The sequence below is a fragment of the Anser anser genome (assembly GCF_964211835.1).
Source record: "Anser anser genome assembly, chromosome: 1".
Lineage (NCBI taxonomy): Eukaryota > Metazoa > Chordata > Aves > Anseriformes > Anatidae > Anser > Anser anser.
Genome location: NC_139720.1, coordinates 56,873,428 through 56,889,821, shown reverse-complemented (window position 1 = coordinate 56,889,821; position 16,394 = coordinate 56,873,428). Strand labels below are relative to the sequence as shown.

Here is a 16,394-nt window from a genome sequence, read left to right as displayed (position 1 = left end):
TACACTATCCAAATATCCATATCCCCACAACACTGGAATATGTGGGGTGTCTGTTTCATAAGGGGCTCCATGCAGATCTGTGTGCTTAGAAAGTCATTGTCTTTCCAGCTTTTTTATATGCCATGTACATAATACATACAACAGTGTCTTGTCTATCTTATGCTGTGTTTTATTCCATCTGTAAATGCACTGCCAGTCAGGCCAGGACCACAACTGGTTTCAACAGACCTTGTCAAAACAGTACGATGTGGGATGAAATGGAGATAGAATTGCTGGGGGGGCAGAAGGTTGAGCAGGACTATGTCCATACTGCTTTAGTGTCCCTTCACAGACATCTCTTGCTTCCTCAGCACATCACCTAGCCATGTAAAATTACTCCTTAAGTGTCTTTGACTGATTTCTCATGTCTCTTGCAGGGGCATGATGAAAACGTAATACCAGGTGTCTGACATCCTTTCTTGTATATACAACTCTACTTTTCAGACCTGCCTTGTAGGAACAACTCCTTTTTGTTTACACAGAATGGGCTTTTTGTACAGGAGGAGGGATGTTGTGGTAACTTTCATGACTAGTGAAAGGGGTCTAACAGCACCTGTGAGGAAGAGCCAAGAGAGAAGCAAAGGAGTCTGTGTTTTCTCGGCCTGTGCTTTTTCAGCCTGTCCTGTGCTTATCTCCCTGAGGAAGCTATAAGTGAGCTGAATTGTTTCATGTGGAGATATGGCCATCCACCCTGCTTCCAGCACCATAAAAAGAAAATTGAGATGCTTGTCCAGGCCTGAAAAAAACCTGAAAGTAAACATGGATGCCAACATTAGACACAATATATGGAAGCCTGCACAATGGACTGGCCTAAAATGCTGCGTGTGTGGCTTTCAGTTTTACCTCATGTCCCTTAGTGTTGGGAAGTGCTTATGGTTTCACAGACTGTGATGCCAGTAGAAGTAGTCTGTACACAAAAAACTGGACTTGCACTCACCGTCTCTCCTCCATTGAGCTGCATTCTTCAATCTTTGTCATTGTCACTGTGCATTGAACAGAGGACTACTGAAGTGCTTAAAGTACTATTATATCTCCTCAAATAAGCAGGAGAAACACTTCAGCACTTCATGTATTATCTGCTCCCTGATAACATGAGGAAAACCATTTCATAGCAGCCTCCAGAGACCAGGGAGAGTTCTTTATTACAGGCCTGATAAGGGCACTGCTTGTCCATCTGATTCCCAGCCTTCAGCATAAACCAGCTAGTGAGACCAATCACCCCTCTGCTGCAATACTGCTGCACTGCGCAGCCCCTCATGATTGACGGTGGATATCTTACCTGTCAGTACAAATGTTCTGAGAGACCACATGATTGATGTCTGTGGCCTAAAAAGATTCAGTGTGTTTGTTTTATCCATTACATCGTTATCTTTCAGAAGCTCCCATCAGATAAAAATTTCAGTCAGAAAACAGGATATGTCCTGTTTTCTCCCTTTCCCTTCACCCAGATGAGTTTTTAGCATAACAATCTGACAAAATTGCATTTAAAAAAAAAAAAAAGGAAGGAAGAAATAAAAAAGTAGACATATTTTTAAACTTTCTGCCTCCTTTAGGTTTAGCTTTAGCTTAAGAGACCCAAGCTGCTCTTCAGTCCCCTCCTTGCTAGCAGATACCCATAAGGCTTTCTCTACAGGTCACATTATAGGCAACTGTGCAGTGTGAGAAAATCAGGAAGGCACTTGTCATTGTGGTTATCAGTGCTCCTAGAAGTCCCATACAATATTAGAGCTCAACAATATACAAATATGTGGTAAGACTCTTTCCTCAAAGGACTTGGCCCATCATGCATATGATCCCTGCAATAAAAACCTCACCTGCGTCATCTGCACCAGGCTCCTGGAGTCTGTCTGCGATGCATGGTTGAGAGTCCAGCTATGAATTTATTTTGTACAGAAGATCTCCAAGATTGCCAAGGCCTAGACAAAAGTGTACTGGCAGCTCACCCACTCTGAACATGCACATCTCCAGTTCTCTATCCTCAATCCAGACAGCAGGCTCAGGCCCAGCAGGCAATGTTCCCAGTCTCAGATATCTTCATATTGGTCACACAATACGTTCAGCAAAGCCCACTTTCTATCCCTATCCTTCATTCTTTTCTCTTTGCAGAGGGTGCTGCCCAAATCCCTCCAGCTAAAGCTCTTCACCTATGCAGAAATAAGAGCATCTGCTCAAGCGCCCACTTCGTACTAGCAGAAGGCTCCACCATTCTCAAACCAGTTGTCCTGTGTCAGTTCAGGCTGGAGGGGTGGTTTGCGGCATGCCCCAGAAATGATAAGCACTATCTTCTAGGTACACTCCATGCAGCATTATTCAGTCCACCTTTTGGGACGGCAAGAGATGGAAGAGGATCCTGGTTTATTCTGTCTAACATGGTATACCTATTGTAGTAATTTGATGGGGAACCACTGTTCAGGAGCATGAGCTTAAATAGTTTTCACTGAACAACAGTACTGCAATGTAGTACTGACTTCTGTTTATTTTTATTCTGTTTATTATGTACAGAAGTACATGACTTCCATTTATTTCCAACAAGGTAAGGTGGTAGAAAAACATGCCAAAATAATATTCTATTGAAAAGGCTGAAAAAGATATGTATTTAATTTCCAGATTACAAAAGTGCACTTGATACTGTGGACTATTACATGGTAAATTTTGGTTTCTAAAAATCCAGGCATTATATTTTTTAGACTTCTATCAAACTATGTTTCAAAGATACTTTTAATGACGGGTTAAATAGTACAAGAAACGTAGCATGACATGGGATCCTTGACATAAATGTTTCATAAAGATGTCATGCATATTCACTACAGCAAACATCTGTCCCAAATAGGAATGAGGGTAGAAGGTGTCTCTGCAGTTGTAGAAGATTGTCATTCCATCCCAGAAACACACACAAATGAAAAAAAAAAAAAAAAAAAAGGTACTTCTTTCTCCCCATTCTGGAAAGGAGGGCAGTATGAAACACTTAGCTTGAGGCAAAAGGGACCTATAAACCAAGCAGCTACACCAAATGTAATAACAAGTGTAGCCAATGGTAGTGGCAGCTGTTATGCAGATGTCTTGGGAGAATCCCAGGCCCCAGTGAGCATACAGGGTGCCATGAAGACATCTGAGCTTCTGTGGTTAGTGTGGTCAAAAAGTCCTACTATACAACTTTACTGCTTGATTGACACCTAGGTTTGGTCGGAAGAGTATGTTTCAGCAAGCCATACATTTTGAACAGATGATGGAACAATTTACTTGGGTCTTTAATTTGAAGCAGTCTGATGCATCAGACTTGGTTAGTTTCTCTGGCTGTGGGTGATCACCGAGCAACATGTTCTCTGGAGACCAGGAAGCTGATTAGCTCATTCACACAGCACCAGTCCCCTGATTATCCAGTCCCTCCTATAAACAGAAGACAAAAAGAGAAAAAAAAAAAAAGGAAAACAAGTGCTTAACAAACACAACAAAATGGGTGTCTCTTTCTGTGCTAGACACCTGAGTGTGGTGGGAGTACACACAGACAGGGGGAATAATTTGTTTGGAGAGTGCGCTGGAAAAACTCAGCAGCAACAAAAGGAGGAAACAACTGAAATGAATCTGCATATTCTGCCTGCTGCCATTTCAAATGCTTCTTTCTTCATGGGGAAAAGGGAGGCTATGCAGAGCCCTCCATGCTGAGATGCGAAATTAATTTTTCCTTATGAAGTCTGAGGGGGAAATGAGGTTGCCACTGACTCCCATCCTCAGCTATTGGAGTGTAATTGTGCCCAGGGCCAGGCAGCTGCTGCCTCCTGCACCTAAATGGAAAGGCAGTGGTGCTTGTAGTTTTAAGGAGGATTTTGACTGAAGCAAAATAAAGCAGTGGCAAAACATACAAACAGAGATAAATGACAAAGCTCTTGATTCTCTCTTACTGTTGGAAGGACAAAGAAAAGCTCGGAGATAACACTCATGGCTGAATCATGCTAAGAAAAGATTTCATGGGGCAGAAGGAGATAGGGTCAGCTGGTGACAGGAAGGTTAAAAAATAATAAAGTCAACAAACCAGGCACTAATTACTAATTACTAAAAAAAAAAGGGGGAAGGGAAAGGCTCATGTCCCATTTCTTCTCCTTTGTGTAATCCATGGGGCCTACCTGTCCCTTTCTTCCCATTTGAGGTTTGCCCATGTAGTGCCATGGGGATACAATGCTCACTCCCTTAGCGAGCAGGATAGCAGTCCCATTGAACAAATATCCATCCCTAGAAGTGCCACGCAGTCCAGTAATACTCTGTTTAAACTGCTCTTAGAAAATACATGAATTTCTCTGCTGTGTCTCGCCGTGCCATGTGTCCGTGTTGCTGAGGCTTTGAGGAACCCTCTGGGAATGTGGTAGTTGTGTCTAGTCCAATGTTTTCTTCATTGTGTGTCTCATCTGTCACTCCTGGTTCATCTGCTTCTTGCCCAAGACTGAGACTCTGCCCTATCCTGCTCACTCCAGTTCTTCAGTAACACAAGTAGTGAAGTGCCTCTGAGGCCACGGCAAATACTTTTATAACACTGACCCCTAAACCAAGAGTGTCCTGAGCTACCAGGAGCTGTGTGACAAAATGCTATAGAGATCTTCATGATACGGTACAGTAAGCAGATAATCAAATTTCTGCTTGACCTTGCATCACCTCCTAGTGTCACTGAAGTTGACAAGACCATGACTAAGGAAGCATCCCTACGTATCAACAGCACAAGAATGGCCAACAAGAATAAACTTGCAAAAATTTACAAGACAAGACTTTCATATATCCAACACAACATTTCTGTGGGTAGCTTCTGCTGTAATGGATGGACAGGGGAGTAATTTGCCAGTTTCCAGGTGCCACTTTTTGTTGTGGTATGTTACTGGTGGGAAGTCTCAGCAGAGGTGTACAAGCACTGATGAAAACATAGGACTCAGTGACTGGTGAAAGTTGGACAGGTACTGGTATGTCTGTTTGCACTCAGGAGTGGAAATCATGGAGTGGTTTCATTTCATGTTTGTGTAGCCATTGGAGTTGCTGGTATTTAGTAGCACCGTCTCAGTTTCTCTCTTGGCAGCAGGGAAGTCTGTTAGCAGGTGAAAGGACCTTCATTTAAGAGAGCACATAGGAAAGTGGCATCTGTTATGGATTGATAAAAAGTAAATTAAGAATTGCTTAATGTTTGCGGGTATAAAAGTAAAACTGCGCAACTTTTTCTTGTCTTGAATAACAGCATTGTTGAATAAGGAGTCAGGCTTTTTGTTGATGCTGTTTAATAAGGTAATCATAATGCAAACTGTTTAGTAAAAATTTTAAATAAAATATGAATACCTACTAGCAAAGTGTGCTGCCCTCATAATTACAGAAATTGGCTTACTGGCACATAAGTATGTTGCACCAGGAGTATTGCTTTTTTTTTTTTTTTTTAAATGCCAGAATCTCAGCCATTCAAAAAGAGAGACAAACTCCTCTTTTATTAAGGATCTGAGGACAAAAGGATTTCTCATATGTTTCCCTTTAACGCATGACATTCATACACTTGCCCTGAGCAGGGAAGATGGCAGTCTGATCACCACTAAAACATCTAAGAATAGAGAGGTTTTAACCACGCTGAGTTAAGTGGACCCTTTTCCATTCTCTATGGTTTGTGCTTCTCCCTAACGAAGTGGCAGGTGATGTGGCTTGAGAAGACATTGTCCAATATCAGCTAAAGCACCTGAGATCAGCTGGGAGCATCTGAAAGTAGAATAATAAATAAATAAATAAATAAATGTTCTTGTTAGTTCTTGCATATTATATGATAACACTGTAGACCAGTAGACTGAAAGAAATAGTAAGGTAGATTTCAGATAGATAAATTATTATAAAAATGACTTGTCCTAAATATTAACATCTCTAGAAGTCCCTACACCTATGAAAAAAAAGAATATGTGTAAGTTGTTCTGGTAATCTTTGTATACAAGATTATTCCTTTACCAGGAATTCTGTACTAAAAAAAAAAAAAAAAAAGAGAGAGAGAGAGAGAGAGAGGTTGGTGGTCCACATAGCATTTGCAGACAGAAGCAGCCTGGTCACCAGACTGTCTTCCTGCATTATTTGCTTTTGCATGCTGGTATTAGAGAAGTGTGCCTTGAACTGGTATTTCTTCTACCCAGCAAAATAGAGAAAACTTCAGGTCATAGAAAATAGAAATATAACCCATTCCTTTGACTGCCACTATAATCCACTATATCTCTAGCAGCACCTTGGATATTTCTCATAGGTTATTGGATTTTAAAAAATAATAAAAAATAATAAAAAGAATTCAGTTTGGTCTAACGAACATGCAGCAACCTTGCAATGGAATTGCTTCTTGCAACCCAGGAAGGAGAAAAATGAAGTCTTTGGCAACAGCTTACATATAAACCTACTTGGATATGAACTTTTGGGTCTGAATCCATTGCAAGAGTCTAAGCAGATGCAGCTGTTTGGAGGAATTTTTCCTACAGATACAGCAGTATCTGACTTTCCCTTCTGCTTGAATTCTCCATGTCAACATCCTCCAGCCATGCTGAACACACCAGTCTTTTTGCTGGTGCATTGGCTTTCCAAATCCCTGCCATGACATTTATGGAAGAAACTCCCACAGCTCCCATGTCATTTCTTTATTTGCTTTCTGTGACCTTTTCCCAGTCCATCTCCTTTTCCTCTGTTCCTATTTTTCTCTCCAAATGGCACTGGTCATCTCTCTGTGCTTAATTATGTTCAAACCATGGTTGTTGTGAAAGCTTTTTCCCCTCGTATCTCCCACCATCTGGAACAGAGTCTTTTTTTCTGTTGTTTCTTTCTGCCTCACTGCCTCTCCATCTACTTTCAAATCTCATCTGAAAACATCTCTGCTCCCATGCCTGCGCCTCTTAATTTCTTTCTCCCTCTGCTATTATGTATTATTTAACTTTGATAAGTACCTTGGGATGCCATTTGTATGAAACAAATCCTACTAAATAAAGCTGTATTCGACTGTCAGCCGAACTTACCCAAACTATTTGCTTTCCCGCTTGATCTTTGGTGAACAGTTGACCCCCTCTGTGCTGATGAAGAACAGATTATGCTGATGGCCACTCAGCAGTTGGGAAGATGAGGGACGTGGTGCTGCCCTGCAGATCTGTGAGTAACAGAGAGGTTGCTCTGGGACAGAGCCCTTCAGGCAGAGGGCACCTCACCAAGAGGAGCAGGAGGAGCCCCTGGGAAACCTGGGGGATGGCAAGGGGGCAATGCAAAGCGCTAAGAAATTGCAAGGCTTATTAACCACCCAGGGTCATTGGTGAGCTCTGCTTTTATAAGATGTCATGTACAAGTGTAAATACCTGAGGCAGACACCTGACCCGAGGTACATATCTGAGGCATGAAGGGCTGCAACAAAACTATCGAAGCAATGGCACAAACAGGCTTGGGAGAAGCCAGATGAGGGTAAAGAGCAAAGCTGTAATCCTCTCAGCTCTGAAGTGCAGAGTCAGGAGAGGTGCATAGAGAGCAGCTCTACAGCTACATGCAGGAGGGGGGAATTGTTTACTCCTGTTTGTTGGCTCTACCCAACAAGCTGCTTTCCTTTAGCCGTGAACTGTAAAAATATATATTAAAAAAAAAAAAGATAAAAAATATTTTAAAAAAAAGAACAAATAACAAAAGCATGTGTTTGGGGTTTTCTGGCACTTAGTGAGACAGATACCATTTATCAGTAAGCATTTTATTTTCATAACAGTTCTGGATTTTGAAGCAATCCCTCCTGCATCTCTTATACTCTCTGCCCGCTTTCTGAAAGATGGGGGGTTCTTATCACAGTAACACAGAAATTCTCAGTGCTGAACTTGCCTGAACCTCTCTGACCACTTTAGTAAGCCAGTCCCCAAACAAGGCAGAAGTATTGTGGCTGACACACATCATCCCCTCCATCATGGGAAACTAGCAACAGAAGGAGCAGAATCAGTTTGGCTTAAACCTACGTCTCCACCAGAATCTTGTGCTGAAGGGTAACACGCATCTTATCAGGGGAGACAACAGTGCCATATAGCTTAGTGATCTATTCAAAAATAGTCTCTACCCAGAGGATCTGCAGAGCAAGTAACACTGATAAACTGATTAGAAACTAATTCTGGATAATAATCACTCTTTTGAGAAAATAATAAAATTGTTCCTGAAAAATTGAAAAGTAAAGGAGGCTAAATTTATTGAATAAATAATTTGCTATGAATTATTCACTCAGCTTTAGTGCTTATAGCTATTACATTAAAATATTCCCCTATTTAACATATAATGCAAACTAATAACAATTAAAGTCAGCAGCGGTGGAATGCTCTTAGTGAGCCACACTGCAGACTGCTATGCAGCTTAGCCACAGTGAAATGGCCATCAATTAATTTGCCAACATATGCGGCCTAATTGGCTATTTACAGCCATTAGCCAATCCAAGTGCAGGGATTTACATAGAAACAGTGCAGTTACTTTTAACTATTGTGAAAAATCTGTTTATTCTGGACTTGCAGACTGGCTGTGACAACCAGACCTTCCACTACTTAATTGTAATTCTCCCAAGCAGACACACAGAATTAACCCTCACATCTATTAAAAGCAGCTGTGAAATTCCTCTTGATTTGAGAAAAGTCAACACTTCACCCAAAGTTTCACACCGCTCTTAGGTGATACTTTATGGTTTGACCAAAATGGGCCAAGAGATGGATGAAATTTAGGCCTTTTAGTCAGTGCTTTGATTTCTATTGAACCTGTACAGTAGCTCTAAGTCCTTTCAATATTAATTCTCTTCAGCTAGTTTTAAAACTCATTAAAATCAGTCCTGCACTGGGCAGTCAAATAGGCATCAGCCTCATCACCCCTGCTTGTGTCCATGTAGGGACAGACAAAGTGAGCTGAGCTGATGGCTGACCTCTTTAAATCCTATTCTGTCAGATAAAAAAAAAAAAATATTGTTGCAACTTGTGCAGAGGTGAGGGCAAAACACTTCCTAAATAAAACTGATGTGTAGATGCCAAAGGTAACCTGATTCCATCTTTTTTGCCCCAGTGTCTGGATACAGTGTGAGAGAGAGAGAGCAGAGCCCTGATGCATCTTTGTATATTTACTCTGGTGTTCCCTGTTTAGCTCAGATTTGCCACATCCACTAAAAACACCAAGGCTAAAGGAATTTATTTCCTGCAAAAATGTCATCCTTTCAGGTTACAAGTTTATGTAGCTCAAGATGTGGTAATTACCAGCTCATAAACAGGAAGTATACCCTCTGGTACTAATCTACTTAATAGAAGTTTATTGGATAACATTGACCATAAGGATAACTAAAGCAGATATACAGCCCCATTAAACGAGGTTTAGTCTTCAACATCCACAAGTCTATCTAACAGTTTTAGTGTAAGTTTTATCCCCCTTCTTCAGTACTTTACAGCCTTTTGTCCTTTCCTGCCTCTTCTCCAGGTCCTGGTACTTGCTGTGGTGATGTTACAACAACACTTCAGCTATCTAAAAATACAGCACTAATAAAAGTGCTGTGAATAAAGGGAACATAAGTTCTCACTTCATCATTCCAGCTTCTTGCCTTGATCTATCTAACCACTTCACATTTCCCTCGCTGGGTACTCTTTTGCTTAGCAACCATCCCTCTCTTCTGAAGCAAGTGGAAAAAAAAAAATACTTTCCTTGTTGATAGGCACACAAAAAAATGTTATAATAGCCAATTTGGACCACCTAATCTTAAAAAGAACACAAAGCAGTGACTAGAGGAATAGACCTTGGACACAAAGATCAGCTCCTTATTCTCATAGGCTTTGTGTGAAATCACAGTAGCTAAGTGCCTAAAAACATTACAGCCTTAGTTTCTTTTCGCCTCAGTTCCTCAGTTTTAAAACAGAAATAATTTTCCCACAACTGTAAGTGGATTATGAGCATAAATATATGGAAATTGTGAGACTTTCAGATGACACTGTTTAGAGACTCAAGAAATTGCTATAGGTGATTTATTATCCTGTTGTTGTTTTTGTTTGTTTGTTTGTTTTTCAGTGGCTATTATCATGTTCTTCAAGCATGATACATAAGAGGGAAATAAATATTTTTTTCTATGAGAGCTTCATCTTAGTTTTTGTTGTTGCTTCACAACCTGAAATATAAATTCAGGTCCCTTACTGTGTTCTCTCTATTGTACCTGGACATTTTTCTAAGTCATGCAGGTAACCTGTCTTTAATTTAATCATTTTTCATTAATATCCTGTAGCAGTGAGTTCTGCCACTCTTTTTTTCTGTTTTGCAGTGGTAAATGTTTTGCTTTCCAAATTTGCAAACAATCTTTTTATCTTTGTATACAAACCTGCCTTTGTAACTTGTTTAATTGGCATCTCGGTATTTTGTTTAATTTAGTCCAACCTACTTAGTGAAGACAACCTTTCCTTTGTTTAAAATTATGTTTGCTTAGCTAATTTTATTTACAAATCCAATCTTACTGCAAGTTTTGAGCAAAGCTCTATTTTTGTTTTCTTTACTCCGAGGAGTCCCAGTCTACCACTTGCACATAAATGCCATTCATTTCTGAGACAAGTAGTATCTCAGGTCTCAACACATCATTTTAGACAGAGCTACTAGAACTAAACCACATCCAGAGGGGATACACCATTTGTGCATATAACACTGTAATAGTTCCAGTAATATTTTCTAACCCATATGTCACACTCCCTAATGTCTAGGTTGGCTTTTATAAATCACTGATCTGTGGGGAAAATAATTCTTCACTGCATCATCTACACTGATGTTGAAATGCTTGCAGTTAGGTGGTTCTAGTTTATTTATCCAGGAGCCTCTTCTGATTGTCTGTGGATTTGCTGGCTCTGATGCTGTGTGAGCACACTCACCCCTCCCTGCAGCCCCTAAAGGCAGCAGGGCAGGATGAACAGGAGATCCTTGCTCAGCGTGCACATGTGCTCTTCTCCCCCTCTCCTGAATTATGGTGAGAGGCAGTCACTGCTGGAGATTGTCAGCTGCAGCTTTTTTTGAGCAACAAAATCTGCTAATTGCATTGTTTGCACTAGACCACCAAAGTAAAAAAAATAAAAAATAAAAAAAATCCAACAACACAAAGCTGAGCTCTTTCTCAAAAGGAGCATTAAGAGGCAAAAAAAAAGAGTTCATTAAAGCAAAGTAATATCCTAAATAAAGCTAATGCACTCTCTCCTGTTCCAATGAGCTTCATGAATAATGGATAAACAAAGCTTCATCTGCTTTAATTAATCTGGTTTCAAAATTAATTTGACCAACACAGAATTAGCAGTCAGTTTAAAGCGTTGGTTGCTCAACAGGTTCAGGATATACAAAGAGACTGGGTTAGCAGAAAGTGCTGCAAACAGCAAAGGGCAATATTTTATTCCCTAAAGTAAAAGTCTTGGTTAATTAACAAACAGCTAAGGTACAGGGTGCATTTTTCTTGCCAAAGACTCATTTTACTCTGATGTTTTATTGGAAATTTAGGCTCTTTGGACCAGATCTTCTTGCTTGTTCCAAAAAAATCCTGAATTTCCTTTAATAGACATTTGTCCTCTTCTGGAGAGTCCTGCATTGATGCAGAATTGATACTGCTGCCTTTTTTTACAGCAGTCCCTTCTTCTGAAGTACAGAGGTGGTTCAGTGAGCAAAGCATTGCATAGCTGCTGTGTGGCAGATGCCCTCGCTTGGTGTAGGTTGTCCCTCTATGTGACAGGCTTGCTGACACACTGAAGCCACTGCCAGCCTCCTCTGTTTTAAAATATTTGTGAAACCTTCTTTCTCTGTCATTAGGAAATGGAAATGAAAAGCACTCCTGTGGCTTTGATCATCTTTGGAGCTCTCCTTAATCTTTATCCTGCTCAGCAAAACTCTGGTGACTGTCCTCCCCAGCAGCCAAGGGGTCCTTTGGTACAAAAGTAGCTCAGCTCTTTCCCCTGGCCATGTTCCCAACATGGATGATTTAGGCAGACTGAAGATCGCATAACTTATTAATTGTGTTTAAATGATTCCCCATTCAAGTTAGACACATCATTTTCATCTAAATTAGCTTTGTACCACAGCACAGGCATAAGTCTGTTTTCATGAAGTAAAAGATCCAGTAGTTATATTGCTTAGGGCTCACTGATACTGAGGAGGAAATCTACCTAAAGCATAAAGAGCATTGTATCAGTGCTTAAAAGCTTCACAGATTTTTAAAGTTTGCACCAAGACTGGTTTCTCAGCCAGTATAAATCAGTGTACTTTCCCTGACTTCACTGGCCTTGTGCTGATATGTAAGGTTATTCTTTAGCAGTCAGAAAAAAAAAGTTTCTGTTTGTGCCATGCTCCAATTACTGGGTATGCAGCTTTGTATGGGTTTTGCCTTGTAATTGTATATGGTGAAACTCTTGTTATTTGGGCCATTGCTATATAGTGTCCTTGAGAAAAAGGGACTGATTGCATCCTTTAAATTCCTTCATGCAGTTGATCTCAATCTTTGGGGATAAAGTCTGGAGAAGAGATGAAATTCAGAGAAATGAATTGCTTTAGATTATTTTTGTCCTAAGTAAGCACACAGGAATGACTTGCTCTTGCAGATGTAGAAGAAACACTTGAAACTGATGAACCCTTGTTTACCTTGATGCTTTTGGGAGAGGATTTAAATAAGTGAGATCTGTACAATAATATTATACTAAGGCTGGCAGACTACAATACTAAGACTGCATTTCTTCAAAATCATTTTTCTACAACTGCATATGCTTCTTTCATAAGAAAATAAAAATGAAAATTTTCAATTTTTCAGAGTAATTGTCACAAAGCATTAGCATCCTCCAGAGACTGGACAAAGCAATATATTTGCACTAAAATAAACACATAAACTGTTTCTGACTGGTTTGTCCCAAGTAATTTGGGCAAGGGATACTGGGAAAGAAGTTTGAAAGAAGTTAAAATTGCTCCGAAATAGACTGAGTTTGTGCCTCCTCTAAGTCACCTGAAATTTAGAGAGGCAGTCTCAAAGCTGTTTGAGCACCTCTTCTAAACATGTACTCATAAATGGTGAAAAATGAAACTGCTTGGAGCGTGCCTTCGTTTAAAGCTGTATCAACTAATTCCCATTTCCAAAAAAGAGACAGAACCTACAGCTGTTGTTCCTGTTGCAGCACTCCTTGGAGTTCTCACTGAACTCCAGGGTCCCATGCAAACACGTTCTTAACTTAGCGGACCCCAGTGACAACTATCCAGTTTACTATTCATGCTCTCTGATATAGCTGAGGAAGTGCCACCTGACGAACACTTCTTAGTTATCTTGGCACCTTTTAGGACTGAGCAAGGGGGATCTCCAGGAAAACAGCTATGTTTTGCTTTAATCTTTTGGGAAATGTGGTTTTGTGTTGTTTTCTTGCATGTGAGCCTTCTTGTGTCTTGTGCAGCAGGAGATAGCCGTGCAGAACAAAGCAACAGCATTGCAATCTGAAGATTTCTCTAACTCCAGTGGCCCTCAAAAGTCCCCCTGTAATGGTCAACACCGTAAGCCCTTGTGCCATTTAAGTCAGCTGAGGAGGCTTGAACCATTGTCTCATAGATGTGTAGGCTGCACTTGTAGTAAGGCTTAGGTGAAAACAGATCATGAAGAAAAATAAATCACCTTCCAGAGTCCTTGCCCTTGATGAAAACTTCCTAACTATATTTGAAGCAGCACCCAAGCCCTGGTTATGATTGCTGGCTGAAACAAGCAGCAAAAGGACTGATGGAGAATGATTAACATGTGCAAAAGGACAATGCTTAGGAGATCAATTTCCTTAGTGATTTATTGTTGCCATCAGAAAGATGGAGTTGCTAGGAAAAGGAAAGTTTATGGCCTCTCCTGCATAGATTTATGGAGCAGAAGAGGTTGTCCATTTCAGATGTGTTCTTCTTGGAACCAACACACAAACACACAGAGTTTTTCTTGGAGGAGAAATGGTTCTCCATGTCATGTTATGTTTGCTTGTTGATGTATGTGCTTACAGATTTGTCCCTACAGATTTTCACCCGGAGAGAGGGGCCCTGTCTGCATAACTATGTCTTGGAGGCAAGGAGCAGATTGCAAAGGAAGGTGAAGTCAAGAATGACCTCTTTTCTAGCCATTAAACAGTGTGTGGGGACAGCTAGCTCCTCGTAAGTGTAAATTAAAAGGGCTCCTCTGCCATTCTGCAGCAATCAGAGTGCCCTTGCAGTAGCCAGTGACTGGCAATACACAGGCCAACTGTACTCCACACGCCTTGCATCAAATAATGAACAACTGCATACTTGTTATCCCAGCTCTGTCCCACCAAAACATCACACTTCCCTGGAGCAGAACTAGCATAGCAAGTAAAGCAGCATGAATAAAGCAGCATGAAGGGCTATTCTGCAATTATGAGCTTATGCAAAACATCCTTCAGCCTTTCCTAGGAAGTGTCCAAGATACTCAGGATAGCAATCAGACAGGACTGGACCCTACTTGGCAGAGCATCATCCATGTCTGCTCCTTAGTAGTAGAAAGTAATGGTACATCTTAAGGACTCAGCTGGTGTTTGCTAATGGTCTCACCAGGCAGAGTTTAAAGCAATCTTCATGGTGTGATCAATCTATCACTGTTTAATGACGCAGGTTTATTAGCCTGTAAGAGAGCTGAGGAGCCAATGCTTTATCCTGTCCTGGATTCACTAGAAGCTCATACAATTCAGAAAACATTCACCCAGGTAACATTGTCAAAACCTTTGCCTTTTCTTTGCATGACTGTTGAGGATACAAGAGGAGATTGTGGTGATCTATTATTTAGGAGGTTTGGAGCCCCCAGAATAATCAGCAACCTATTTCCAAAGTTCAAAGTACTTTTAAGTCTGGTAACTGACAATGAGCTCCATAGATTCAGGTATCCGTAAACTGGTCATTTTGAAACACATAGTTTTGATCCATTTCTGATGATTTATCTAAACCTTACTTGAGACTTTACTACGATGACATCTTACTTCTCTTTCTCATCATTATCCCTGAAAAAATAGTTACAAATGACTACTGACAGTTGTCAGCTTGCCTGTGTTTTTAAGTGCCTGGGTACAAGGTTCAGTTTCATGAACAAGGTGATAGCATCAGATGATCCTTTGCCGTGATCTGTGTGCGTAGTTAGCCTGCAGCAAATTAAAGATAAGTTGAGCCATGCTTTAGTGCATGATGGCTGAGAGATCTCATATTAAATCACTTTTTCTACAGGGCAGGATATATGCATGAACAATTATGATGACTCAGGAAGTGAGCAGCCCAGGAGACTTTTAAAAATCTAGAGGAGGAATACAGAGAATGCTGAAAAGACATGAGGTTCCTGTCAACTACTTTAAACGGGTCCATTTCTCCTGTTTTCATGCCTTGGTCACATATAATTAACTTAAATGTTTGTTGATCATTTACCTATGCCTAGCTACCATCTCAGTGTCAGAATATTTTCTCGGATTTTATACTTATTTCATTCTTTTAAGGTCACTCCTTCTGAACTCCTGTAAATTAATTATAAACTGTCTTTAGTCTCTTCTTCCAAAATAGTCCTTCTACTGATAAGTGGCAGCTTCTCCAAGGCTTGTCAAAGTTTTTCTTGCAAACTGGGGTGGTTAAGTATTAAATAACACTATTGTCATTAACACTGGAGCTTAGGTAAAACTCTGACAGGGAGCTGTCTTAGGTCTTGAGGTCCTGTAGAGTTTTCGTGGGAACATCTTGGGTACATAAGAAAAAAAAAATATTGCAGAAAAGGGCTAGGTTTAAAGAACTAAGCCAAGGTTTTGCTGGTGTGTGAAGGAAAAGCCAAGGGGGAGAAGCCACTTCATTGTTCATGGGTAGTTGATAGGGAGGGTAATGTTGAGGGAGTCACTAACGCAATTCATAAATCCTATATGGGAAAGTTTCCATGCGACTGTAGGAAGAAATTCCCTGATGGTCTATCCACCAGAACTGACAACTTCTGGTGGACTTCTTAGCAGCCTATTTAAACAGCAGGAGCATCCCACGAAAGGAAGGTAGCAAAGTAATAAAGATATAAATAGCCTGGGTACAGAGAAGATAGATGAAGTAGGAAAAAGGAAACTAAAATCAAGCCAAAGAAATTAGTGCATTAGATAAAATAATATGCTTCATTTTTACTTTTCCTACACTTGATGAAATGTCAAATGTCTGTGCAGTACAGCAGACACCTCCAGCTGAACAATCTGGCAACTTGTCCTTGACTTGAACAGACAAAGTTTCAAAAGTAGTTTGTTCTTGGACTCATGCCACCTTCCTCTGATTCCTCCTGGGAAGCCAAATCCGGTGACTGACAAGGTCAGTAAGACTTTGATGTTAAATTCTTGCAATTTCCAAACTTCTCCTGC

The 16,394-nt window shown here is 40.4% G+C and overlaps 1 protein-coding gene across 6 annotated transcripts in view; it reads right to left on the bottom strand.

The window, feature by feature from the left end:
• The window catches only part of LOC310896986 (uncharacterized protein), a 102,839-nt gene that overhangs the window by 20,251 nt on the left and 66,194 nt on the right, over positions 1-16,394 (bottom strand). For 2 of the 6 annotated variants that reach the window (XR_014581962.1, XM_083830060.1), the window contains one exon: positions 3,440-5,754. The exons of 1 other annotated variant lie outside the window; for it this stretch is intronic. Coding sequence is in view for 2 of the 5 variants with exons in the window: in XM_083830060.1 (XP_083686186.1) it covers positions 5,676-5,754 (79 nt within the window). In the remaining 3 variants the exon portion in view is untranslated. 3 more of the 6 variants (XR_014581960.1, XR_014581961.1, XM_083830063.1) reach the window with 3 other exon arrangements.